General features: G+C 35.3%; 3 protein-coding genes and 1 long non-coding RNA gene across 10 annotated transcripts; 2 read left to right on the top strand and 2 right to left on the bottom strand.

Moving 5' to 3' along the window:
- The first annotated feature begins 35 nt into the window (after positions 1-35).
- Positions 36-4,906, top strand: LOC140991561 (enolase-like). The gene is made up of 17 exons (XM_073461581.1): positions 36-205; positions 456-519; positions 1,117-1,181; positions 1,273-1,320; positions 1,418-1,504; positions 1,595-1,675; positions 1,784-1,885; positions 1,961-2,041; positions 2,649-2,723; positions 2,807-2,869; positions 2,953-3,030; positions 3,167-3,359; positions 3,513-3,565; positions 4,110-4,198; positions 4,284-4,335; positions 4,454-4,510; positions 4,636-4,906. Exons 1-17 carry the CDS (start codon positions 140-142, stop codon positions 4,714-4,716), a joined length of 1,335 nt encoding a protein of 444 aa, XP_073317682.1. The 5' UTR covers positions 36-139; the 3' UTR covers positions 4,717-4,906.
- A 1,266-nt stretch (positions 4,907-6,172) lies between these two features.
- Positions 6,173-9,243, bottom strand: LOC140991116 (histone deacetylase HDT1-like). 3 transcript variants are annotated; one of them, XM_073461063.1, is made up of 10 exons: positions 9,116-9,243; positions 8,615-8,685; positions 8,316-8,536; positions 8,170-8,192; positions 8,005-8,052; positions 7,702-7,916; positions 6,988-7,032; positions 6,817-6,898; positions 6,514-6,649; positions 6,173-6,440 (listed from the first exon to the last, which is right to left on the bottom strand). In XM_073461063.1, exons 1-10 carry the CDS (start codon positions 9,126-9,128, stop codon positions 6,383-6,385), a joined length of 912 nt encoding a protein of 303 aa, XP_073317164.1. In that variant the 5' UTR covers positions 9,129-9,243; the 3' UTR covers positions 6,173-6,382. The 3 variants fall into 3 exon arrangements, with proteins under 3 accessions (XP_073317164.1, XP_073317162.1, XP_073317163.1); XM_073461061.1 differs by having other exon boundaries at positions 6,988-7,053; positions 7,705-7,916; XM_073461062.1 differs by having other exon boundaries at positions 6,988-7,047; positions 7,705-7,916.
- A 4,927-nt stretch (positions 9,244-14,170) lies between these two features.
- On the top strand, positions 14,171-23,918 carry LOC140991115 (DNA glycosylase/AP lyase ROS1-like). Of its 2 annotated transcripts, none has more exons than XM_073461060.1 (19): positions 14,171-14,933; positions 15,249-17,066; positions 17,148-17,552; positions 18,420-18,510; positions 18,609-19,467; positions 19,590-19,669; positions 19,747-19,831; positions 19,908-19,999; positions 20,073-20,141; positions 20,244-20,280; positions 20,375-20,457; positions 21,185-21,649; positions 21,793-21,829; positions 21,922-21,979; positions 22,142-22,281; positions 22,384-22,449; positions 22,535-22,649; positions 22,731-22,769; positions 23,543-23,918. In XM_073461060.1, the coding sequence occupies exons 1-19, from the start codon at positions 14,171-14,173 to the stop codon at positions 23,659-23,661; spliced, it is 5,421 nt and encodes a 1,806-aa protein (XP_073317161.1). In that variant the 3' UTR covers positions 23,662-23,918. The 2 variants fall into 2 exon arrangements, with proteins under 2 accessions (XP_073317161.1, XP_073317160.1); XM_073461059.1 differs by having other exon boundaries at positions 15,246-17,066.
- Positions 22,776-25,408, bottom strand: LOC140991117 (uncharacterized). 4 transcript variants are annotated; one of them, XR_012177797.1, is made up of 3 exons: positions 25,312-25,408; positions 24,947-25,030; positions 22,776-23,262 (listed from the first exon to the last, which is right to left on the bottom strand). It is a non-coding gene; the product is annotated as an uncharacterized lncRNA (long non-coding RNA). The 4 variants fall into 4 exon arrangements; XR_012177794.1 differs by having other exon boundaries at positions 24,848-25,030; positions 25,324-25,408; XR_012177796.1 differs by having other exon boundaries at positions 25,324-25,407.
- Between the last annotated feature and the right edge of the window lie 247 nt (positions 25,409-25,655).

The raw sequence follows: 25,655 nt of genomic DNA, 5'->3' as shown, positions 1-25,655 counted from the left end.
GATCAAATCGACGGTCGTGATTAAGCCTAATCTCTTCTATAAATGAGTGTCCTTCTCACCTAACCTTCTTCAATCTTCACTCCCAAAAAAAAAAGAGCATACAAGCCCTTCTGTTCTACCTAGATCCAATCTTTCTCTAATGGCGACCATCAAGTTTGTTAAGGCACGTCAGATCTTCGACAGCCGTGGCAATCCTACGGTCGAGGTTCGTTCTTCAGCCCACCACCCAAGTTTTCTAGTCTAGCGTAACCTTATTGATATCATCGTTCCGAGCTGTTGTCCAGTGTTTCGTGTTTCATGATATTTTTTTATTTTATGCCATAGATTCAAGTCTTTCTTGATTATCAGCAGTTTATGTGGTCGGATTAGTGTGAAGAAATTGTTGATTTATGTTAGTCGTTAGAATTGCAGATTTTGGTGTAATAATGATGTTTAGTGAGTTCTTGCGACTGCAGGTTGATATTCATCTATCGAATGGAAAGTATTCTAGAGCTGCTGTCCCCAGTGGTGCATCGACTGGTCAGATCTATTGGCATGCACTTGATGTTTTTCATTTCTATTATATTAGCAATTCGTTGTACGTGGATTGTGTTCGTTTGCATGATGCGTTGGTAGTCGTGGACATTCGGGTCTCGGGAAATCCGATCTTCGTATTCCTTTATTTGTTGTAGTGGCTTAAAGTTATCCATTAAGCCGAGGTTAAACAGACTTGCAAATTTTGTTTAAGTGGAATTCTGTTCTCAAATATTTACATTCTATATTGTTATATCTCGCTTTAATGATGTGAATGTTTCGCCGTGGACCTTCCGCATTCGGTCAGCTATATCTGTGCACCCCGCTGCACCTCGAGCTTTTGGTAACAATGGGTGAAGTGTATTTTTGTTGCAAACATCTTTAAGGGTCTCACATTTAAAATTCTAATGCGGATATGGTGTGTATTTTTTTTGTTGTTGACAGTAAAAAAAATATACTCCGGAGCATCAACACCAGTGATCACTGGATTTTCTTGATATATTTGTTATAATTGAGATCAAAGATGTGTCATTATTTTATTTGTACAATGATTTTTTGATTTACCTTTTGATTTTTTAATTGACCTTTTGTAAAATTCTTCAGGAATTTACGAGGCTCTTGAACTGAGAGATGGAGGTTCTGATTACCTTGGAAAGGGTGTCTCCAAGGTCAGAGTTTGATGTCAATTATTTATCACCGGCCTTTTAAATTTTCCTCGCGAATTGCTATTGTTTTGATGCGTTGGATATGGTTATGCAGGCTGTTAACAATGTCAATTCAATAATTGGTCCAGCCCTAGTTGGCAAGGTTTGTTTTGTCAGTTTTTTGCATGAATTGTGTTAATTGAATACCATATGTAATTCTTGTAACTTCTGCTACTGAGCCAATTATGCATTCTTTACAGGATCCAACTGATCAGACTGGCATTGATAATTTCATGGTTCAACAACTCGATGGAACTCAAAACGAATGGGGCTGGTGCAAGCAAAAGGTATTTTTAAGGTATTTATAACAGTCCATGCGAGGTTCTTATTTTCGGTAATAATATATTAATAAACATTTGTCCTTTCCAATTTTTAAGCTTGGAGCAAATGCCATACTGGCTGTGTCTCTTGCTGTGTGCAAAGCTGGTGCTGATGTCCTCAATATCCCCCTGTATAAGGTAGGCTGAAGTTTATTTATTTTCACAATAGTTTGTGATCAATTTCTAGTTTGGTATTACAAATATATTTTAGTATTTTATCGATTTTTGGTTGTGTTGTGGAATCAGCACATTGCCAATTTGGCTGGCAACAAGAAGCTGGTGTTGCCTGTTCCTGCATTCAATGTCATCAACGGTGGATCACATGCCGGAAACAAACTTGCTATGCAGGCATGTTTTTCTTACATATGAGCATTTGTGATGTGTATCAAGATTAAATCTAGACTATGTGAACTTTTTGTACAGGAATTCATGATTCTTCCTGTTGGCGCCGCATCATTCAAGGAGGCCATGAAGATGGGAGTGGAAGTATATCATCACTTAAAAGTAAGTGATATCATTTAGACATAATTGAAGTCCGTGATGGTTAACTTCTGGATGCATTTCACGGTTTCATTTAAATATTTGTGTTTGTTTGGTTTTAATGGAAATTATGATTCTCCTGCAATTGTCCAATTTAAGAATGTAAAGAAACAAAATTTTGTAGCCCTATTCGTAGTGACCTTGATGTTCTTTCTGTTCTCTCATCTTTTTTCAATATCATGTTATGCTTTCCTTCCACACGCCAAATGCAGGGTAATTGTATTCTGTGCTGTGTTCCCGACCTGAAGCACATGGGTGAAATTTGATTATTTTATCAGTCAATATGAAGATGCCATGTGGCTGTGTATCATCTTGTAGCAATATCTTGCATATGGAATTAGCTCAATGTGTATTCCATGGTCGATCGACTACTTTCATTTTCATCAATCTTTGATCTTAGAAAATTTTCTTGGACACCTTGTGGAAATTATCTCTTTTCAGTGTATCCTTAGTCATTTTATCAGTTTAAATTGTGTGCATCATTCAATTTCTAAAATTTTGTATTTCGGTTTTAATCTCCAATGTCCTGATTATGCTTTCATTAGACCATTTCATTTTTAAAATTTTTCAGTCCGTTATTAAGAAGAAATACGGCCAAGATGCCACCAATGTTGGTGATGAGGGTGGCTTTGCTCCGAACATTCAGGTAACTTTCTTTAATGGTTAAATCAGACTTCCATTATGCTTCCATGGTATGGTATTTAACGAGTTTCTTGATTACTACTTCAGGAAAACGAGGAAGGTCTCGAACTTTTAAAGACAGCTATCGCTAAAGCTGGTTACACAGATAAAGTGAGCCCTTTTTTCTGTGATCTTTTCTCTTATGTAGTATTCCTTTGTTTGAGTAGCTTATTAAATGTTTATCGAATGTGTAGGTTGTTATTGGGATGGATGTTGCGGCATCTGAATTTTATGGATCAGATAAGACTTATGATCTGAACTTCAAAGAAGAGGCCGGTCCCAAATCTGAATTCTTGAATGATATGTGGAATTTGTCATGAGAGTGGACGAGCATTTTGCTCATGCAAATTAAACAATGAAAAATTGCTCAAGTTGTAATATTTACATATTTGTTATTTTTCTTGCCAGGGCAACGATGGTTCACAGAAGATCTCGGGTGACCAACTCAAAGACGTATACAAGTCATTTGTAGCCAAATACCCAATTGTATCGATTGAGGATCCATTCGACCAGGATGACTGGGGGACCTATGCAAAACTCACCGGAGAAATTGGTGCTCAAGTACAGATTGTGGGAGATGATCTACTCGTCACCAATCCCANTTTTTTTTTTTTTTTTTTTTTTTTTTTTTTTTTTTTTTTTGCATATGTGGCTCATACTTCTACATTTGTGGAATATATTCATTACTCATTCATCCTTGTTGGTAAGGATTTGTGCTAGTGTTATTTAACCTTTTGATTTTATCAATGGCTGCAGAGAGTGGAGAAGGCTATCAAGGAGAAGACATGCAATGCTCTTCTTCTCAAGGTATCATTGTAGCTATATGATATTTAATTTTCCTAAAAGTGATCTGCGTATCATGTTCGATATTTCTCGGCCAGGCAGATTCTTGAGAATTAAATCTACACGTGAAATCGTGGCTGTACCCAACATCATCGATCATGCCAAATATGACTGGCTATTTTGCTATTTCTTAGAACGTTAGGGATTTTTAGCAAACGATAGTGAGTGAGAAAAAATAAGAGGTAGGTCATGAGCTCTTGGAAAAGGTGATTTTGGGTTTTTTTAATCATATGTATTGTATTGTTAGCTGTCATTTTATCATATCATATATTGAAATTATAATAACATTATTGTTACAAAATTTGCTTAATTATGTGCATGATATTTTCTTATTATCACACACTTGTGTTACTTAATTTTAAACCATAAAAATAACCATGTCTCATATCCGTGTCCCTATTTCTATATCCGTGTCACATAGTTGTAGCACTTTCTCCATGACACTAAGTCCGTTACCCACCTCTCAACACCTGAAATTTCACTCTATCTTCACTTGTCTGACTACCAGGTTAATCAAATCGGATCGGTGACTGAAAGTATTGAAGCTGTAAAAATGTCCAAGCACGCTGGTTGGGGGGTGATGGCCAGTCATCGCAGGTACCAGACTTAGAATTCTGTAGTATGGGAAATCTATAATATGAGAAGATTGAGATTATGATACGTCTGATATTTGTGGATGCAGTGGAGAAACAGAGGACACTTTCATCGCTGATCTCTCTGTTGGTTTGGCTACGGTAAACTCCTTTCCTTCCTGTTAATACCGTTTATTCCATCCAATGAATACTCTGTTGTATTCGGCAAACTCCACTGGCTATGTAGAAGCTGTAATATTGACATCCCCTTCTTGGACAGGGCCAAATCAAGACTGGAGCCCCATGCAGATCAGAACGGCTTGCCAAGTACAACCAGGTAAAGCTTCACACTCCCTCTCCATATTTTACACGGTTTTATCCCGAAAAGAACGAAACTTGGTTGTGTCGTATCTTTTAAATTTCGTTGATGTAGAATAATCTTTCCTAATATAATACATGCAGCTGTTGAGAATCGAAGAGGAACTTGGCTCAGAAGCAGTATATGCCGGAGCTAGCTTCCGTGCACCCGTCAAGCCGTACTAAACATGGTGGTGTTGAGTAGTGAGATGGAGTCGAATAAATAATGTCTGTGAATGAATCATCCTCATAGATAATCGAGACTGTTTTTTAATATCCAAAAAATTTTGTTACTCCTTCCATCGAGATTTGGACAGATATAATCCGAAAACTTTGTATGCATATATCTGAATTTCAACGTTTATTTCCTTTTTCATCTTTTTCTTCCCATTTATGATGTGCTACTTGCTTTGTGAACTTGAGCTTTCCGGGGGTAAGTCATCATTAATGGATGCTGATTGACGCAAATATCAAATATCTTACATTTATGAGGAGATATCCACACCTTATTTATTGCTACATGCCAAAAAGTTTCATTGTCAAAGAATAAAAATGCAGATTGCGGGATCATATTATTATAATAAATCTTTAGGATTTGAATTACTTGGGATAGCCGATAGCCTACATGCCGTGTTGCCGTTCCTGGTCTTTGTTCCAGAGTTTTCAATCGAATCTTATTTAAAGCAAGAACAAAAAAAGAGTTTTGACTTCAGTAAAATTAAAGAAATGGATAATATCCAAACTGTTTGAATTATTTGATATTCAATCGAACGAGTTATATAGATTTCATTTCCTTTCTCGATTATATTAAATATATATTATACATAGAATAGTATTTTTTTCTTGTTTTTTTACTAATATCAATTAAATACGGACAATCATATATTCATTTTTCTTGCCATTTTACTATTATTCTTCGTACAATTAATTTTTGAATAAGTTTTAAAAGAATGTTTGTTTATAAACTTTGCTTGCATTTCCAATGGTTTTTTAATGTTTGTGTGTAAAAAACGAATAAATACTATTTTCATCTTAATTATATAAGTTACATTGTTTTTATTTGTTCCAAATATATAAGTTGTATTGTATTTAGTAATCTTTTTTTTTAAATTTTTTTTACTAATATACTCTTATTAATTACGTTTTCACGTTTTCAAAAATGTGCAACCATTTTTTTAATAAATTAAATATAGATAAAACAAAAAGTTTGTACATTATTTGTTTTCCAATAATTTGACTTAATCTCTGTGAAAAAATAAGACTATATAATCGAAACAGGGAGATTATCTTACCATATTATAAAACTTCAACATCCGACGTTACACCAATATCAACTTCCATTTGTAACCTTGAAATCAATACAATTCTCTCTTCCATATTATGTACGATAAAGCTTTTATTTTATATACTAATTAGTATATTTCTAAGACATCTCACTTATTTTTTCCACATTTCTCTCAACAAATTTCTAAAGACTTAGTAAATAATATTTTTACATATTTATCCATTATTTGACAATAAAAAAGTATATTTACAACAATTATTTGAAAATAAAAATATATTTAAACAAATAATATTTTATATATTGCATAAAGCGTGTGCGCCGAAGCTAATATAAGTTAGATGTGCCAATTAACTAAAGTCATAATTCCCAACTTTTTACTCACGGGCTCAAACATTTTTAATAGAATCATAATGAGATAAGGTTGCAATACAAAATCCACCAAACAAAACCAAAAAATAATTCTAGATTGAACCCCAAAATGATAAAGCTGATTTCGAGATTCAAATGATATCAAGCATAATGGGTAAACTCTCAAAATGGATACATCCTGCGTTATATAACTTATTTCTAGGCACCGTGCTTGGCTTTCGAGTGTGATTCCAAAGCTTTATCGGAACCAAATGTCCTGCATGTGAAAAATAACGTTTCAGTCCATTGGCTTTGTTCATGATATGTTTTACAATTGAGAGAAAATGTACCTATTGCAGGTCTTGCAGGAATGTGAACTACTACTTCCAGCACCTTTAGGCGTCGACTGATTTGGCTTGTTAGCAGGAGTCTTACTAGCCTGCTTTGGGTAAGGAGTAGCTACATGAACACCACCTTTCTTGTCATCTGACGAACAAGTAAAGAATTTAACAAGTCAGTTTACAAACTGGGGATTGAAATTTCGACATTCAAAAATTATTTCACGGGGTAAAAAATAATCTACTAAAGTAGTTTTATACAACAGTGGGTGCAAATAAATCTGGCTGGTTAGTAGTGAATGATAAGAAAATCACCACTTTTCTGTGGAGTCACTTTTGCCTTTTTATCAGAAACAGGGGTCTTGGATTCTGCAGCACGTTTTTTGCTTGGTTCAACCTGAAACATGATTATGTATTGTCAGTGGCCAAACATCACACATCACCACCCAAGGATAATTCAGACAAATAGTGGACGTTGCTCTATACCTTCTTTGGTGTTTCTTCATCACGCTCATCAGATTCATCATCAGACTCATCTCCGTCATCCTCGTCCTGAAATTATACAATAATTAACCGCTGTTACTCTGATATTCCAGTAGAATGTACATCCATAATTCGATTTTTATGGATAATAAAACTACAGTTTGAGTAAATCCAAACTAATTATAAAATATCAACATTCATGCTACACTGAGCCACATCCACCACAATTACTCATCAAAATCTATACAGATAATAGTAAATACTATTTTACCATAGAATCTCGAAGAAAACTGAGCAATATTTTAGCCACTGCAACGGCACTGTGACTGATCATAAAACCAGATTTTCAAATACTCTGGATGCTGTTACCACAGTTGAAAATTTAGACAGAAGAAAAAAATTAAATACTCTGGATGCTGTTACAATTTCTGCCGATGAAGAATCAACTTACAGGTTCAACAAAATGAAAATTGTATGGTGAAAACGAGATGAAAAATTATTCGCTAGCAAATGCCTAAACTTCTGAGAAAAGCATGGTAATGACAGTTCGTGTCAAAGGGAAACAAAAAAAAGAGTGAATATTTACAGTGGCAAGGCAACCATTCAACTAACAATAATTTTATCCACCAGTTCTCAAACTGAAAATAGCCCCCAATCAGAAGAGTAAACAATTATACGAAGTATCAGTAGACAGCACACTCAAAAGCGGATAAGAACTACCTCAGAACCAGCTTCTTCATCATCATCCTCAGACATCTCATCATCATCACTGTCATCGTCGTCGTCGTCATCATCATCTTGGGGTTTGACACCTTTGGGTGGCTCAACAATCTGCACCTTCTGCTTACCCGAGTTTGAAGCCTTACCTTTGGTAGTAACAGCTTTACCAGTTTCTGCTGGTTTCTCTGGCTTAACTTTTGACACAGATTTCCCTGCAGATTTGCAAGTCACATCCGAAACTCAGATGGATAACGGAGACATTTTAAATTAGAAACAGAAGCACCCAAAAAAGATCAGTACCATTAGATGCAAGAATGTTTGGGATATCTTCCTCAGATTCTGATTCATCTGATAAAAGTTAAAAATTTCACTCGGTACAAAAATAACATGGGATACAGAGATATATGAAGGGATCTACACAGGGAAAATTGCAAAAGAACCAAGCATGAAAGGAAAAACACACACCTGACTCTCCCCCTGGCAACTCAGTGGCAACCAAAGAAATCCGAAAGAGTCAAGGAATAAAATTCTATAGGAAAATAGTCCAACTACATAGCCTTCAAGTGAAAAATAAATAAATAATTTCCACTAGTAATTAATACAAAGGATATTCCTCATCAAAAGGGTTACTAGCCTTGTAACCAAAGAAATAGACACTTCCACTTTTCCAGTTGTGTGATAGCTCGAAATTGTTGTCAAATACCAAGTCGAACTGTTGTTGAGGTAACTTGTCACTGAAAAGTGTTCCAAGAACGAGTTTCTTGCCCTCGACATTCACAAACAAGCAGACTGATTCATTTCCTTTCTCCTTTTTCATCTCACCAAGAGAAGCCTGCCAAGGAATAGTGCTTTACCAAAAGAGAGACAATACAGGAGAAAAAGAGGTTCCCAAAACAAACAATTATCATACCTGAGAAAGATGCAAAACCATGCCATCACCAGGCACAACCCTGAAAGTCTCTCCACTTTTCACCTCAGAACCTAAACAACCGTGTACAATGATAAAATGATATCCAAAACCCAAAATCAAGCAGTGTTGATAAGCAAACTTTAAAACAACCAAATAAAAACACAGATAAGGTAGAATAAAACGAGCGCTGTCCTTCACTCGGAATCAGTGAAACTCGAAGCATGAAGTTGCTTCCAACACTGTTTCCGATACCAATAAAATTCTGAACTCCGCATAAACGGAGATATCTACAACAAAAGAATCGCAACAAGAGAAATGCAGCTACAAGAGAGATAAAAATCATAAAAATGATAAGTAATCAAAAAAATGTAACAGATAGCAAATCAAAAGAAAAGAACAGCAAACAAACCCAGTAAAGCACCTAGAAAACCAATAATAAGACCGATCAACCATCGCAACGACAAAAAAATAAGGAGAAAAAATGAGAAAGAAATTTATTACTCCAGAACTCCATGGACGAATGCTTGAATGACAAGGGCGGGATAAATAGAAATTAGGGTTTAGGAGAGGAGACTCCAAAATGATAACTGCCACTAGGGTTGAGTGAAGTGTTAATTTGAATATATACATACAGCCCAGTGGTCTGGAGTTTTGGTACTGTGTAGCGCGGACTAGGGTAATTCGTGAATCCATAGCTTGTTGGGCTTGGGCCGTTATGGGACACCTATTAATTTTCGGTAAAGCCCAGCCCTGAAACAGTTGGTTGGTTAAATAAAAGTTATTTTTGTGATGTGATGATATATCGTACACAAATTAAATTAAATATGATATGTGATTTATTAAAATTATTTTATGATTATAAAATATGAAAATTCAAACACATTTATTGCATTAAACAAAGACACAAATCGATAACAATTCAATAATAAACTATAAAATGTATTATACAAATTATAACATGATAAATGTTATGAGAAGTGATTTTTTTTCCTTTTCAAGGTGAAGTTTAAGAACTAATTGCATTATGAAAGGTTTGTTTATTTATTTATGAGTAGGTCTCCTGTGAAACGATCTCACGAATCTTTATCTGTGAGACGGGTCAACTATACCGATATTCACAATAAAAAATAATACTCTTAATATAAAAAGTAATACTTTTTCATGGATAATTCAAATAAGATATTCGTCTCACAAAATACGACCTGTGAGACCGTCTCAAACAAGTTTTTGCCTTTATTTATTAGTAGAATTCGTTAAAAGTTAAAGTTCTTTGCGCATCTTTACTGAGTCGAATTAATAAGCACAAATCACATTAATTCCATGATATGTTAAATTATAAAATATTCCGTTAAATTTTATCATTTTATTATGTAAGGTTTTGATGAAAGAAATATAAAATTCATATATTTTAGAATACAATATTTCGTAAGACATGATAAAATGGCGTAACGTTTGCACATAATTGCATGCAAGGAAATTAAAGCACTCGGCCGTAAATGCCACTCAACTAATGAGTTTAACTAATTGAAGCCAACTCTGACGTTAGAAACGCGTGCATTACATTGGCTTCTAGTGCAGGACCACCAAACGGAGTATGGGCACCGTCTATTCTCTCAAATCGAGGAATTGAAGACAAAAGTGTTCACCTTGAAAATGTACATGTATTTACTCTATGGGTCATGTTTAAACTCAGATCCATGTTTGAGTGGTAATTTGGTGTGTGTGTGTTAATTTGGNTGAGTGGTAATTTGGTATAAATATATATGAAGTTTTTTCGGTATAAAACGATATTTATTGATATCGAAATTTCGGTATAATCGATATACTAGTTATACGTATCGAAAATTTCGATATATCGAAAAATTCAGTACAACATTGATAGTTATTTTATTATACTGTAATTTTTAGTATGATTTTCGATACGATACAGTATATCATCCCTGATAACAATAGAACGAATTTTAGAATTGAATAAGATAGGAATGAGATGATATATCTAGTGATTGATATAAAAATAAATTAAAAAAACATATAATCGATAAAATTATTTTTAATAAATAATCATATTTTAATTAAGATATTTAAAATAACTATTTATTCGAAAATTATTTATTGATGATATTTCGTGTATCAATATGATATTAAAATTTATTTTCAATTTTGCCCTTATATATTTGTTATGTAATGTTAATTGCATGAACTTATTAGTAATTTCATATATCTTTTCACATTCTTCTCTTTTTTTTCCCAACTTTTCCATATTTTATCTCTAGCATTACATATTTTTCTTCCTCTCGCATTTTTTAAAAATATTTATTTCTCCAAATAATTAAATTATGTGAACTCGGCGGGATGACTACTAGTTTTAATTATAGCTGCTACTAAATAATAATAACTTTATTTAGTATCATCATTATTTAATATTCTTCCAAAAATTTGTGCTTATAAATTTATTACTATTGTTTTGTTATTAATATTAATTCTGTTACTATTTTTTAATATCTAATTATTATTAAATTTNGATAAATATTTAAAAAAATTAGAAAAAAAAAGAGAGAATGAATATACATAAATAAATATATAAATAAAAATGCTGAAATAATGAGAACGCATAAACTCAAACGACGTGGGAAAATTCATAATCTCATGATATGAGAATGGCATTCTCATTCTGAAAGTTGAACCAAACAAAATAATGGAATAATGGAGGATGTTTATTATATTCACACATTATTTCATCATACCAAACATGTCTTTAGACTGATGAGTCGAAATTTAGTGTGTTTAATCAAAAAAGAATTATGTTTTGATTTTATTTTTGCTAAAACTATTGTTGGATTTAGCGTTCACGAGTGACAGTAGTACATAGATGAGTGACCTCTTATAAGTTCTCATGCGTTGAACTGTTGAAGTTGTGCCGCTTGATCTAGCTAGCTAAGTGGGCCATAAAAGAGCGATGAGAGATTTTAACGGGTAATATTGTCTCTGCTGGGGACATGACCGGCGGTAGAGAAAATGGTAAGATTTATACATAAAGAAAGACGATACAGCACCAGTAGATAGACACGCATCTCCTCGGATTCATGAGTCTAACAGTCCAACTAATTAGTACTAAAATAGGTGCACTATGCGCTGACACATATAAAAGGAAATAAAGTTGCGGATTACCTAACAATCATAACATTTGGCTTAGTGATAAATACTTTATCGTGACAATTGGTATCAGAGCAAGGTCGTGAGTTCAAGTCTCTCGAGAAGCATATTTATATACTATTTGGGGAGATGTTGAGTTAAGCGTAAATGAGTTATAGAGTAGTACTGAGATGAGTGACTTCATGAGAATTTTTCGTGCATCAAGTTGATGAGATTGCACCGCTTGATCTAGTTGACTGGGTAGGCCGTGAAAGAATGACGTCAAATCTTAACGGATAATACTATCTCTGTTGAAGATATATCAAATGTAGAAAAATGATAAGACGGATCTATAAAATATATCAGATATCACAAGCAAATAGATGTACACCTCCACGAACTCATGAGCCTAACAGCCCGACCCATCAACACCTAATTAAGTGGATTATGCAATGTTGTAAATATAAGAAAATAAAGTCGTGTCTTGACTAACAACTATAATTTTTTGCGTAATGATAATCACTTGATCCTAACAACTAGACTTTGAAAAGTTTAAAAAAAAAAAGGATTATTCAAGAATTTTTTGCAGAGTAAAATTTTTTAATACCTCTTCCTTATTAAACATTTGATTACCTTGTGGTGCTTGTGTTACTAGATCAAGAACCGATGGTATAAATAATACAAAGTTTTACTACAAACACATAAAAAAAGCAATTAGCCAAGGTTGAGAATTACTAAAATACTAACAAATAATTTCAATCACGGAAATGTTTTTCAATATGTTGCTTTTTGCTCGCAAATGAGTATTTGGACGGAAAGTTCTCATAACTAATAACTAAACTTGTTTGTTTTTTTCACACAAATCAACAAAATAATTAGAAAATAAACAAACTTCGAAAAATAAAAATAAAACTATATAAATTTAATATAATTTGGTTCTAAAAATATTTTAACCTAACAAAATTTTTTGAAACGAACACTTGTGTTTTCGAAGCCTATTTATTATTAATTTATTACGTATCATGACATCACCTATTTGACGGAACCCTTGTCGTTAAACAATCTTTTCACTGAACCCAAACCTCAACCATCACGCATTTCTCGCAAACCTAACAGTCTTAACAAAAAAAATACAAGTAAGTGCAGTCCATTTAAACCTCTTCTTTTTCATTGAGACTGCCATCTCAACTTATTCTCCAATCCAAGGGTCCACTGTAAATGCTCATTCAGTAGCTTTATTCAGTACATCATAACCTCATGACAATTCTTCTTTGCCCTTTTATGCCATATAAAATCTCCCTTTAACTGTGAACAAAATTGCCTAAATCACATTATTCACTTTAAGATATAATAATAAATTATTAAATGTCTAAATTAGATGTCTGAATTGATGAAGTAGATAATCTCTTGCTAAATAAGACTTATCTAGCTAATGTAATTTACGGGTTATTGCGTTAGCCTCAAAGTTTATGCCATACGCTCCGAAAAGTAGTAACCACGAGTTCCTACGTAATAAAAAAATATTATTAAAGTATATGACAAGTCGAAACCATATCTTTGGTTAAACCAAATGTAAAATACTATAGTTTTATATGTAATAGAGATTTTAATTTAATGAATCAAAAGCAAGTTCACTCTATATATATGAAAAAATAGGTATTATAAAGAACAAAATTAACTTATAATCCTTGAAAATAAAATTAGCACTGAAGCTTATTATTGGATGATGATGCGTGAGTTTTACCGGGAAAGAGTTACCAGCACAAAGATTCTCTCTCTAAATGAATAAAAACAGTGGTCTTTCCATTTGTTTACTTTCATGCTTTCTCTCACCACTGCTTCAGAAAAAAAAAACAGCACAACGCTTTGATTTAGTTTCCACCGCTTCATGAGATCTTGACCTGAAATCTTACAACTAGGGTGAGTTCAATTCACTAAATGGTTCCCAAACCGCTCTAAATTTCTCATTTTCTTCATCTACACTGGTCTGCTTTGTTTGGGAGATAGAAATTTATTTATTTATTTTTCACTCAAATTTGTGAAATAACCTTGTAGCTTGGGTGAAAAGGCTTTGCTGTAGATTGAGGAAATTAAGGATTTATGTTAATTTAACAGCGCCTGTTACTGCCTCTACCGTGGAGGAAAACTGAAGATTCCTATGTTCACTTGTTTTGAGAAAAGTCAGTCACCAATTGTGATTAGTTGGTACGAATTTTAAAAGCTAGGGAAGTATTATTTTCATAAAATGGCGGCTTTCTTTGATTTATTCTCCTTTTCCAGTTCATTGTTCTGATGTAGATTTAATTTTGTCAATTTTTTCCTCATAGGAAATATGCCATGAAATGCAGTTGACGCAGAATAAATTACTCATAAAAATTTATCAGGAAAAAATAGAAGTTTTGCCTGGGTCAGTGCCACACCGGGATGGCTGAAAGAAAAGAGGAAACAACTCCGCATTTAACCGATATCAATGTTGGTTCTTGGATTCCTTCAACCCCAGCAAAGCTGCATTTGACAGGGCAGCAGTTGATCTGTGACAATTGGCAAGAAAAGCACTTAGTTCAGACGAATAGGTTGATGACACAAAGATCGAGTCGGGATAACCAAGTTAACCGACCAAATTGTTCTAAACTGGGAAGGTTATCGGGGGATTATTTGCAAGAAATACAATGTCATTTAGTACCTGCATGCTCTGAATCTGGTGGGACGTATTTCAAGGTCGGAGTTGGTTTCGAGGCTTGGCAAGCGGATGAAGCCGCGCCTAATTCCCGTGTTCATCGGGACAATTCGTGCAGTTTCACCACTTGGCAAGCAAGTGAAGCCACCATTTCCCGTCCCTGTGTGGATGACGTCTGTGGCTTCAACTTTTGCCAACCGCACAATGCAGTGAATTCCCATTTTTATGAAGAGGATTTATGCAAATACCGTGGAATTTCGGTTAAAGATGCCGGCAAATGGACCACGCCTTTTGGCAATCTCTTGGCTCCAGCAAAGATTGTGGCAGACAATGCAGTCTCTCAGAATTATTTTATGGCGACAAGAAGCCTTTCGGCTCCCTTTTTTGACCCTCAGATTGAAGGTAAATACTTTAAAATGAGAGCAGGAAATACTTCGGTTGGAGATTTAGACAATCTACTTGGAGCCGAATTTGTGGCTGAATCCAATAGCATGCCGGATACTCTCAAGGGTACGTCTCATATCCTGTTTTTTTTCCGGGAATTCATGTACAGCTTTGAGTGTTGATAGTAACAGTTGCGAAAATGCAATTTTGAATAACAAATGTTGGTGATATAAGTTGAGAATGTAGAGGTCGGAACCTGATGCCGCTTGTTTCTCCTATGTCCTTGGCTATTAATCAAGAAATGAAGTAGATGAATTGGAATGAGAAACTGATAATATATAGAGAACTAAGAATATGAAAAAGGTCTGCCAGGGATGGATGCGTGAGGTATTTGTGTATTCTCCTTGAACTAATATTTTAATATGTTCTTATTACCAGCAGATGGAACTTCCAGCCCTTCTCGGATCCTATTCGACTTAAATTCATCACCAATAATTATTAAAGATACATCATTTATCAACAGCAAGTCAGGCCAGTTTGAACCTATAACACCAGAGAAGACCAATAAAGTGGAGTGCATGCAGAAATATGTTGTGTTGGATTCAAACATAGATGAAGAACCAGTGGAAAAGGATTCACAAGAGAACAAAATTTCTAGTGATGAAGTAAGGCAACTTCGCAAGAAAGTAAAGAATTCTAAGTTGGATGTTGACCGATTCTGCGTCACCACTTCCACCCAATTGCAAGAGAATCACAAGCCTGACAAGGGAGGCAATAAGGAAGCTAACTTGACCAAAACACCACAGCAAAGGCCAAGGAGGAGAAAGCACCGGCCCAAAGTCGTAATAGAAGCCCAACCTAAACGTACTCCTAAACCAAATAAAGAAAGACCTATTGTTCCCAAAAGAGTCAAGAAGTGTAATCAAAGAAAAAGAGCAAGCATTACTCATGACATTCCATCAGAAGGGGAAAGCAGTGGCACAGATTCAAGTGACGAGGTTCCTAATTCTAAGAATACCCCAGGCAGAAGGAGGGAGTATGGGAGAACAAAAGGAATTGACAAACCTGAACCTAAAATGAAGAGTAGTACGCCAAAAATAAGAAGCCTAAAATCCATCGATCAAACCAGAAGTTCGTGCAGAAGATATCTGAATTTTGACTTGGAAAACCTAGTAAGAGAAGAAAGCTCCCCGTGTTGTTCATCTGCAAACAGTGATATGGAATTGCAAGCAGAGATGGAATTAGCAATGAAGAAAAATCACATGGATGCTTATGAACTTACAAGTTCTTCTGATCATTTACTGGAAGAATATCTTTCAAGACCCAATAGAGAAACCCCAAACCTATCACCTCATAAGAAGATAGATTCTATGGATGACCACAACCTTACAAACCGGAATATATGTACCAGAGGGAAGTGCCAAATAGTATTCTCAGATGCGACACCTGACAAAGAGGAGATTACTGCAGAGGTAACTCTGAAACCCAGTGACTGCTGGACACCTAAGAGTCCAAGTGATTCCAACTGTAGAAGCACATGCATGAAACGGGAAAGACAGGCTGGAGGCTTAAAAAGACAATACACGAGTATGTCTCCTGAAACAGAACTCTGCAACAGTGCATTTTACAATTCCTTGCGGTCGCACTTTTCTATGTTATCACAAAATGCAGATAACAATGACGGCACCACCACAATGCATTTCCCAGCAATTTACAAGAAAAAGAGAACTGACAAGAGTCAAAATAGGCCAACGCCCAGCTTGCACTGTACAATGACCACCTCGAACACTCATGTGAAACTGGGAAATCAACCTCTTGAAGATTCCTGCAGAACGCTATACACACCAAAATCTTATCAGAGATCTTTCGTTTCTCAAAGTAGAGCCATTTATCCACAAAAACATTACCTTGCAAATGATAAATCTCAGAATAAAGAGCAGATATTTAAATGCCGGTTAGCTTTGGGACCTACAGAGTGGATTAAGAAAAAGAGATCTAAAGGCCCTGCTGGAGTACAGAAGTTAGCTTCGTTGATAGAAGTTTGCAAAGAACTGCCAGCTTCTTCATGTAACGCTGCACCAATATCAAGAATAGATCGTAAAATAGGAAACTTGCTGGAGAAACAGTCATGCATGGAAGCCCTGACAGCTGACATCTGCCCAACGATGACAAAAAAGAAGAGATCGAAGCGAAGCATGCTTATCAATTCAACAATAAAAAATATTTCTAATCACCAAAAATTCACCTGCAACACCGACGGTAAAACCTACTTTAAATACTTTCTACAAAACAACTTTGGAATGTGGATATAATTTGACTTGTTTGCATCATCGGACCCAGGACCACTATTTACTATAACGTGGAAACCCACGTTTCTGATTGATTCGGTCATTGAGAAACTTAAACTTGATCTAAATGCGACCAGCCTGACATCAGCTCAAAAAGAGAAGGCACTCACTGTTCACAATGTTCAACATGAAGAGAACTATGCCCTTGTTCCATATCAAAGTGGTGGAGCTGTTGTCCCATTTGATAGTTTACTTGACCAAGTTAAAAGAAGACAACATCGGCCTAAAGTCGACCTTGATGATGAGACAACGAGAGTGTGGAAACTATTGTTAGATAATATAAACAGTGAAGGCATTGATGGAACAGATGAAGAAAATACAAAATGGTGGGAAGAAGAAAGAAGAGTATTTAATGGAAGAGCAGACTCATTTATAGCTCGGATGCATCTTATACAAGGTATATGAACATTTACCAAGTTTTCCTTATAGATGTGATAAAACTGGCATGTCACCGGTTCTTCAGTGGTGGAGCCCACAGATAAATCTGAATGATATGTCGCATAGAATTTAGTAGAAATGATGCCATACTGATAATCTGAATTAGCCAGTCCGAAAAAGTAACCCAGTATTCTATTTTTTTAGCTACTTGGTTTGGTATGTCTGCACGCATATACAGTGACTAATAAATAAACACATATAACTTCTGGCATAAAATCACGTGGCTAATCATGAGAGGGCTTGCTGGGCCGAAATGAACACTAGACAAACATATGATTGGCTCTATACGTGAAGGAAAATGCATTTCTAAAGTAGTCTGTATAAACTTAAGATAATCAGTTATACATAATACATTGCTCAGTGCTATCTATTTCTGTTACCAAAATCCTTTTCTTACCACGCTCCAGTTAAAACTAAGTTAGGCAAGATATTTTAACACGCAAAAAACCTTTCCCTCAACCAGTACAACAAGAAAATCATAGAGGCTGTTACCTAAAAAATGGCTGACTATCAGTGTGAAACTTACAAATAGTGAGTCAGCACAAGCTGAACCTGCATCTGAATGTAACAAGAACTAGATGAAAAAAAAGCATGCATCAGTAAACGATGCCTTAAAAATAGTGCTGCTTCCTTTCTATTACAAATATTCTGACCCTTAATGAAAGAGATGCATATAAACTTATATCCATACATTTTGTAAATCTGCGTCCTGTAGCCTGAGAACTCTAATCTTCTGCTGCATTTAGAAAGTATCTAACATAATGTCAGCGAGTCAATTCTTTCACAATTTTAAAACAATATAAAATTGTGAAAAGTTTCATAACAGGAGACAGACGCTTTTCTCCATGGAAGGGGTCTGTTGTTGACTCTGTAATTGGTGTTTTTCTCACTCAAAATGTTTCAGATCATCTATCCAGGTAGATCGATTTTTTTATTTGAAATTCAGTCAAATGTTTCCATACATATAAGCTCCTCAATTTTCAAGCGATAATTCTAATGTAATTGAGTTTTTCAGTTCTGCCTTCATGTCTCTCGCTGCACATTTCCCCTTCAAGTCAAAGACCAACCTTTCAGAATTATACGACGAGAAAATGACTATAAAGGTTGAAGAACCTAAGAAATGTGTAGAGAGAGGGGTCCAGAGAGAATTGGATGATGCACTTTCTTCTCAGACTTCAGTCATTTCTTCTCAGAACTCCATTGATTCCCCCATTGTACCAACCAGCCAAATAACTGAATCTTACTTATTAAGCACCTCGGAAGAAGAGCCCACTGCTGAAGTTAAACTAAATAAGTTCTCCAGCGCTACTTCTTTTGTCAAGCTGTTACAGATGGCTGGAACAATTCTCCACGGTATGTCTGGAAAAGGCATTCATGGGAAAACGTTGGATGCAAGTGGAGAAGTACAGTCAGAAAGGTTGACCCTAAACTTGCAAAATGAGAATCATTTTACATCCCCTGCAAAACCTATTATGTCATATAACTATACTTCACGTGTGAAGGGAGACCAAGAACCAGTAACAATCAGTCCACAAAATTTGATGGATGTTGCAGGTGGTAGTAGCAAAATCGATCAATCCAAAATGTCTGACCATAAGGAAGTTAACTCAAATTCATACGACCATTATTATCATCCTAGCAAGTTAATTAATGGACAAAAAGCAAAAAAAGGAAGAATAGGAAAAGAGAAACGGAACCCAGTTGACTGGGATGGGTTGAGAAAACAAGCACAGGTAGGAGGCAAAATAAGGGAGAAAATGGAAGACAGATTGGACTCCGTGAACTGGGATGCTGTTAGATGTGCAGATGTTAATGAGATTGCCAAAATTATCAAAGACAGAGGAATGAACAACATGCTAGCACAAAGAATCAAGGTCTGCGGTTGAGTTTTCTACAGAACTTCAGATCTTTTAATTTAATATGATTACATATTTATTCCTCAGGCATCCAGAGATCCCTTGCCACCAAATGATGATCATTTGCAATGACTGTGTAGGGATTCCTCAATCGCATTGTTAAGGATCATGGAAGCACTGATCTGGAATGGCTGAGGGATATTCCACCAGACAAAGCAAAGTAAGCCACAAAAGCTCCCAACTAGCATTTATAAGTATCAAGTCTTAGGTATCAACGAATTTTTTTACTTTCTACAGAGAGTATCTGCTGAGCATTCAGGGATTGGGTTTGAAGAGTGTAGAGTGTGTGCGGCTTCTGACACTTCATCAACTTGCCTTTCCTGTAAGATTAAACTTGCTTATAGTTCTTTTCCTTGATATGGATTTACTGACACGGTGCCTCTTCTGCCCTCACAAAGGTTGACACCAATGTCGGGCGTATATCCGTACGACTAGGGTGGGTTCCTCTTCAGCCATTGCCTGAGTCACTTCAGCTGCACCTACTAGAACTGTAAGCGTGTCTATTTTACCTTCCGATAGCGATGACTAGCTTTACGGAATTGATATGTTGTTTTCTTGTGTAGGTACCCAGTGCTGGAGTCCATACAAAAATATTTGTGGCCTAGGCTATGCAAACTTGATCAAAGAACACTGTAAATAAAATTTCTGTACATGAATGGACCAAAAAATTTGTACTCGCCAAATATTCCAAGTCATCATCACTTCTATGATCTAATTTAGCCTTTTCATTACAGATATGAGCTGCATTACCAAATGATTACTTTTGGAAAGGTATGCATTATTGTTCAGATATCTCTTAGGTACTACATTTGACCAGAAAGCTGATGTGGCATGAAAATCTGAAGTTAAAAACATGTTTTGTCAGGTATTCTGCACAAAGAATAAGCCAAATTGCAATGCATGTCCAATGAGGGGAGAATGCAGACATTTTGCTAGTGCATTTGCAAGGTTATCCATCATTTAACACTTATTGCAGCCGAACAACTATATTTATTTGAGTGTGATAATTGCTCCTCTTGATTGATGTATTTGGGACAAGGATCACATGCATAGCATCAAAATAAATTTAAATCTCTTTTTAATAATTAAAAACGGGTGACAAAATAAATGTAGATAAGCAATTGAAACTGCGTTGAACTTTCATCAAACATAAATGTTAGACCCCTTCGAAAGTGAAAGTGCAAGCTAAGATGATCCGGTGTTACAAGCTTAAGTCGATTGTTCAGCTCTAGACAAATCACGAGAATTCAAACGGTCACAACTTAGATTCACAAGGCTTTAATGATTCATTTTACTCTTTTTAATAATATAGTAATATAAAGTAAGATTCATATTTATTAGTAAAACAAAAGCTTATAAGCATGTTTTATATTTTTATGATATGATAACATAGAATAAAGAGTAACAATTATCAGTAAAACAAACTCATAACCATGTTATATAGCATTCAACATAAAATGTAAAATCAATGTACATTTATTTTGTCAAGGCAATGCATTCTTAAACAAAGAAAAAGATTTATAAGAGTTTGTACCAACCAACTAGAACTCTTGTCAGGGAACTTTACGAGCTCGGCCCCAACTCAACTTGTTTGCATCATACTTGTAAGTAGGTAATAACATGATGATGTTTTTGACATATAACGCCAATTGGTCGAATCTGATGAACGATGCAGTGCGAGACTTGGTTTACCAGCACCAGAAGAGAAAAACATTGTGAGTGCAGCAAAAAACGAAGGAGCAGATCAAAAGTCAACTGGAGGAATGAATACCTTGCAATTGCCTTCACCTCAAGTTAATCAGAACGATGCTGAATTGGAAGTTAGCAACACTCAACCCATTATTGAAGAACCAACTACACCAGAGCCTATTATTGAAGTGCCAGTAACTCCAGAACCAGAAAATGTGCAAGTTCCAGAATTTGACATCGAGAACCCTTTCCATGAAGATCTTGGTGAAATCCCTACTATCCAACTCAATATGGAAGAGTTCAATCATAATTTGCATAAAATAATGCAGCAAAATGCAGAACTTCAGGAGAAATATATGTCAAAAGCCTTGGTAGCTTTAAATTTGCAAGATGCTTCCATCCCCTTTCCCAAACTTAAAAACGTGAGCCAACTGAGAACAGAACATCAAGTGTAAGTAAGACTCATTATTATAAATTGATTAACATGCTTGCACCACATTAGACTACCATAAAAATTCACGAATCAGTCATGTGAGATTTTTGAAACAAGTCTTGTATGCTTTGAGTTGACTGACTCATTAAGTCTTTTTACAGCTACGAGCTTCCAGATTCACATCCTCTTCTTGAAGGGGTTAGTGATATTCTATGAGCTTGTTTGAACACAAAAAATGTGTAATCAGTACACCTTCTTTCCTTGACTAATTATAATTTCTGAATATACAGATGGACAAACGAGAACAAGATGATCCTTCCCCTTACTTACTTGCAATATGGACACCAGGTATGAAAACACAATAAATCGATTAGAAACTTCCAGCCTGCAGTGTAAGAAATGTGATCACATATCTGTCTAATGAGCAATTTCCGAGAAAAGGTAAATTGATTTTGAAGTCATCGAGAGTTGCATTATAAACTGAATAGTTCTACCAATATTTCATATCAGGCGAAACTCTAGACTCTATTGAACCACCAAAGAGGCGGTGTAGCTTCCGAGACTCCAAGAAACTATGCACTGAAGAAACTTGTTCATCATGCAATAGTATACGTGAAGCAGACTCTCAAACTGTTAGGGGAACTCTTCTGGTATGAACAATACTATGATAAAACAATATCTGTGCCATAATAAAATTGATAAACAAAATTCCCAAGCCAATTTAGCAAGCCTAACATTAGAAAGCATAACAGGTACCATGCAGGACCGCCATGAGAGGAAGTTTTCCTCTAAATGGCACATACTTTCAAGTGAACGAGGTAATGAAGAATCAAGTTTTTCGTTCATTAGTGATTCATGAAGTCATGTTCAAACTGATATAAACTTCAAATTTGTTGTCTGCAGGTATTTTCTGACCATGAGAGTAGCCTCAATCCAATGGATGTTCCAAGAGAGTGGTTATGGAACATGCCGAGGAGAACTGTGTACTTTGGGACATCAATACCAACAATTTTTAAAGGTAGAGTGCAAACACTGAGCAACTGGACATAGTACAACTTTTCAAAAGATTTACATCATGATATCTCTTACTGTTTATTAGGCCTGTCGACAGAAGGCATCCAACATTGCTTTTGGAGAGGTATGTTCAGATATTTGACTATCCTTATTTTAGCTGTTCCACTAACACCTTATATTTTAAGATGCAAACATGGGATACAGTATAAGTAGTCAGTTTAGCGTCCGAACAGGATTATTATTGGAGCCATACTAAACTTTTCGGCCATCTTATATGATGATTATTAATGAAGAAAAACATAATATAATAAGTGAATAAAAAATAAAAGATGACTTTTTTATACCCAAAGTTAAAATATAAACCACATCTTTTATGAAAATAGAAAGGGTATAAGCTTGGGGATATCACTATCTCTCAGCTCCAATGAGTGTCAGCGTTCTATCGAATACCTTCATATGCCACTGCAAATTTAGGATATAACATGATAAAATTCTATACTCATTCAAAAAATATTTTACTCCTAGACAACTAGATTACCTCATTATTCGTCATCACTATCTTTTTTATTGCTTCTTTTTCTAGCCCCAACATATCCAGTGCCAGTCTTTTCCGAACTCTGCCATAAAAATTTTAGCCAGAGGTGTCTGTTAAGCAATTCTCACTCGAAGAAGCTCATAACCAACGCAATTTGACAAGTCAAAACAATAATAGACATGATACAAAACAGGTATTTAGCCGATTCAAATGTGAAAAGCCAGGGGATGACATAACTTTGTCTCAAAATAATACCCTTTCACTAAAGCAAAGTTTATATTCTTTGATATTTATTGTACATCATAATACCTCACACAACTTGTTTACCTACTTTACATCGTCGTCGTCCGTCATTTTTTCAGGGTTTGTCTGTGTTAGGGGATTTGACAGGAGAACAAGAGCTCCCCGCCCACTTATCGCCAGATTGCATTTTCCAGCCAGCAAGTTGGTCAGAAGGAAAGGAAAGACGGACGAGAACTAAACAGAGACTTGACTACTATAACATGCATAGAATTGTGTTTACAGCAGGGGCAATAACAACAAAATGGCTCACAACTGGTTTAACGAAGCAGCTGCAGAATGATTTAACCCAATATATCAACTTGGACTTGAATAGAGACAGATTTAGTAAAATGATGGCATTTCATTACAAAAAGATACAATCCATCTGCAGGAGGTTCGAAACATGACTCTCTTTTAATTTCTTACCTAGTGATGAGATTAGTTCATTTTCCTGAAGGCTGAATGCTTGTAGTTATGGGTCGAGAACAAGAACAGGGGACAATGGTAACATCTGATTCATGATCAAAGTAACTCTTAACATGCCTAAAATGTACTCCATTTTATTTCTTGGTGAATTATAAGGGGTGAAGGACAAATTATTCATGGGAAAAGATTCACGATAGATATAATCCAGTGAAGCACAGAGTTCTCATGAATGGGAAACCCTATGAAGTATTTACTGTGTTAGCTAAGGCCAGGATAATCTTACCATTATAAAACATCAACTAGTTAGTCTCTGCGTGAATGCATTAATGTAACAAAATTCAGATTATACTTAGCTTAAATCAATTTGAATCATGTGCTAACATATTGCATCACAATAAAGTTTGTGTGATCATAGAAATAGAACAGATGATATATCGTAAATAGAACTTGGAGCTGATGCTCAATGCAGACGAGAAAAACAAAGATAGCGAGAAGAATTCAACATTGGAATTATAACAAAAAGGTTTTAAATATTTCTGTATTTTTTCCTAAAATTTGAGTTTGTATCCATAAATTTATCAAACCACCATTCTTTTCTGGTCTCACCCCCATCCCACCTGAAATCCTGGATTCAGCCAGACCCGATCAATAAACTAGTGTAGACACCCAAGCTATAAACTAGTACTTTAGACAGTTAAACCTGCAAACGCATGTGTTTTGTTTTGCTAAACAAGTTTGGACAATGTAAATGCTAAGCTCAGGCAATGTAAGACGCATGTACCATCATGAACCTAAAAAAATGGAAAAGAGAAATGAGCCATGAAAGTAGCACTATATTGCTGGCTCGCGTTTCAGATCACTATCTATCAAAGCTAAAGGAAGAGCCATTGAATAATAATAATAATAATAATAATAATAATAATAATGTAATAATTTTGTGATGGACTTCCAATATTTACATCTCGATTCATTTACATCCTCGTGGATATTTATGGTCCATACTTCGTATGCATGTTCCCAAATCCTGGAAAACCTCCTAATCCAACAAAGTTTGTTACCTGGTCCGGAGGCACAATATAAACAACTACTTTTTTTGATCTACAGGTTTTGTTTCGATGCACATAGCTTTGAGGCCAGGTAATCTGCAAAAAGAAGAAGGAAAAAAATAACAAAACAATCTAAAGGAAAAGCAAGTTTTTCAATCAAATGTGCCACCATGCACACGGTAAATACCCCATATAATCCGAACATATGTGAATAAAAGTTCCCCCATTCCATCAAATATATGAAATCCAACGAGATTAAAACAGAAATTCAACAATAAAAAAAAACTCTGACCCAATATCATGAAACACATTTATAAGCGTGAAACTGTGAGTGAAAAAGTATGCGCGAGTGTGTGGTACAAGCCGTGTATACATACATGTTCTAGTACCGTTCGGCTGCAATGCGACGGAAGATTTCTGTGAAGCGTTTTGGGAGCACTGGGGAGAGGGCAAATTTGCCGCCTTCGAAGCTTGTTCCCTCCCGTCTATTTTGGTTCTGTGTTTTATTTATTTTTATTATTTTTTGCGTCCATGAGTTTGGTCACAAAAACTCGTATAAAACGATCTCATAGATCAGTTTTATGAAATAGATATTTATATTTGTCATTCACACAAAAATATTACTTTTTATGTCAAATATATTAATTTTATTGTAAGTATGGACATGATTGATCCGTCTCACGAATAAAGATACGTAAGACCGTATTATGAAGGACCTACT

Source organism: Primulina huaijiensis, chromosome 13 (assembly GCF_012295235.1).
Source record: "Primulina huaijiensis isolate GDHJ02 chromosome 13, ASM1229523v2, whole genome shotgun sequence".
Lineage (NCBI taxonomy): Eukaryota > Viridiplantae > Streptophyta > Magnoliopsida > Lamiales > Gesneriaceae > Primulina > Primulina huaijiensis.
This window is presented reverse-complemented; position numbering and strand designations above follow the sequence as displayed.

Bases quoted from the DNA above. Each gene is read 5' to 3' on its own strand.
- LOC140991115 (XM_073461059.1), top strand. From the start codon at position 14,171: ATGGCTGAAAGAAAAGAGGAAACAACTCCGCATTTAACCGATATCAAT. The intron at 21,830-21,921 runs GTTAGTGATATT...CTGAATATACAG, and splicing joins CACATCCTCTTCTTGAAGGG to ATGGACAAACGAGAACAAGA. The intron at 22,650-22,730 runs GTAGAGTGCAAA...ACTGTTTATTAG, and splicing joins AATACCAACAATTTTTAAAG to GCCTGTCGACAGAAGGCATC.
- LOC140991116 (XM_073461061.1), bottom strand. The intron at 8,537-8,614 runs GTATGATAATTG...ATTCCTTGGCAG, and splicing joins TGGTTTTGCATCTTTCTCAG to GCTTCTCTTGGTGAGATGAA. The intron at 8,053-8,169 runs GTGTGTGTTTTT...AACTTTTATCAG, and splicing joins GTTGCCAGGGGGAGAGTCAG to ATGAATCAGAATCTGAGGAA.
- LOC140991561 (XM_073461581.1), top strand. From the start codon at position 140: ATGGCGACCATCAAGTTTGTTAAGGCACGTCAGATCTTCGACAGCCGT. The intron at 1,886-1,960 runs GCATGTTTTTCT...CTTTTTGTACAG, and splicing joins GAAACAAACTTGCTATGCAG to GAATTCATGATTCTTCCTGT. The intron at 4,511-4,635 runs GTAAAGCTTCAC...TAATACATGCAG, and splicing joins GGCTTGCCAAGTACAACCAG to CTGTTGAGAATCGAAGAGGA.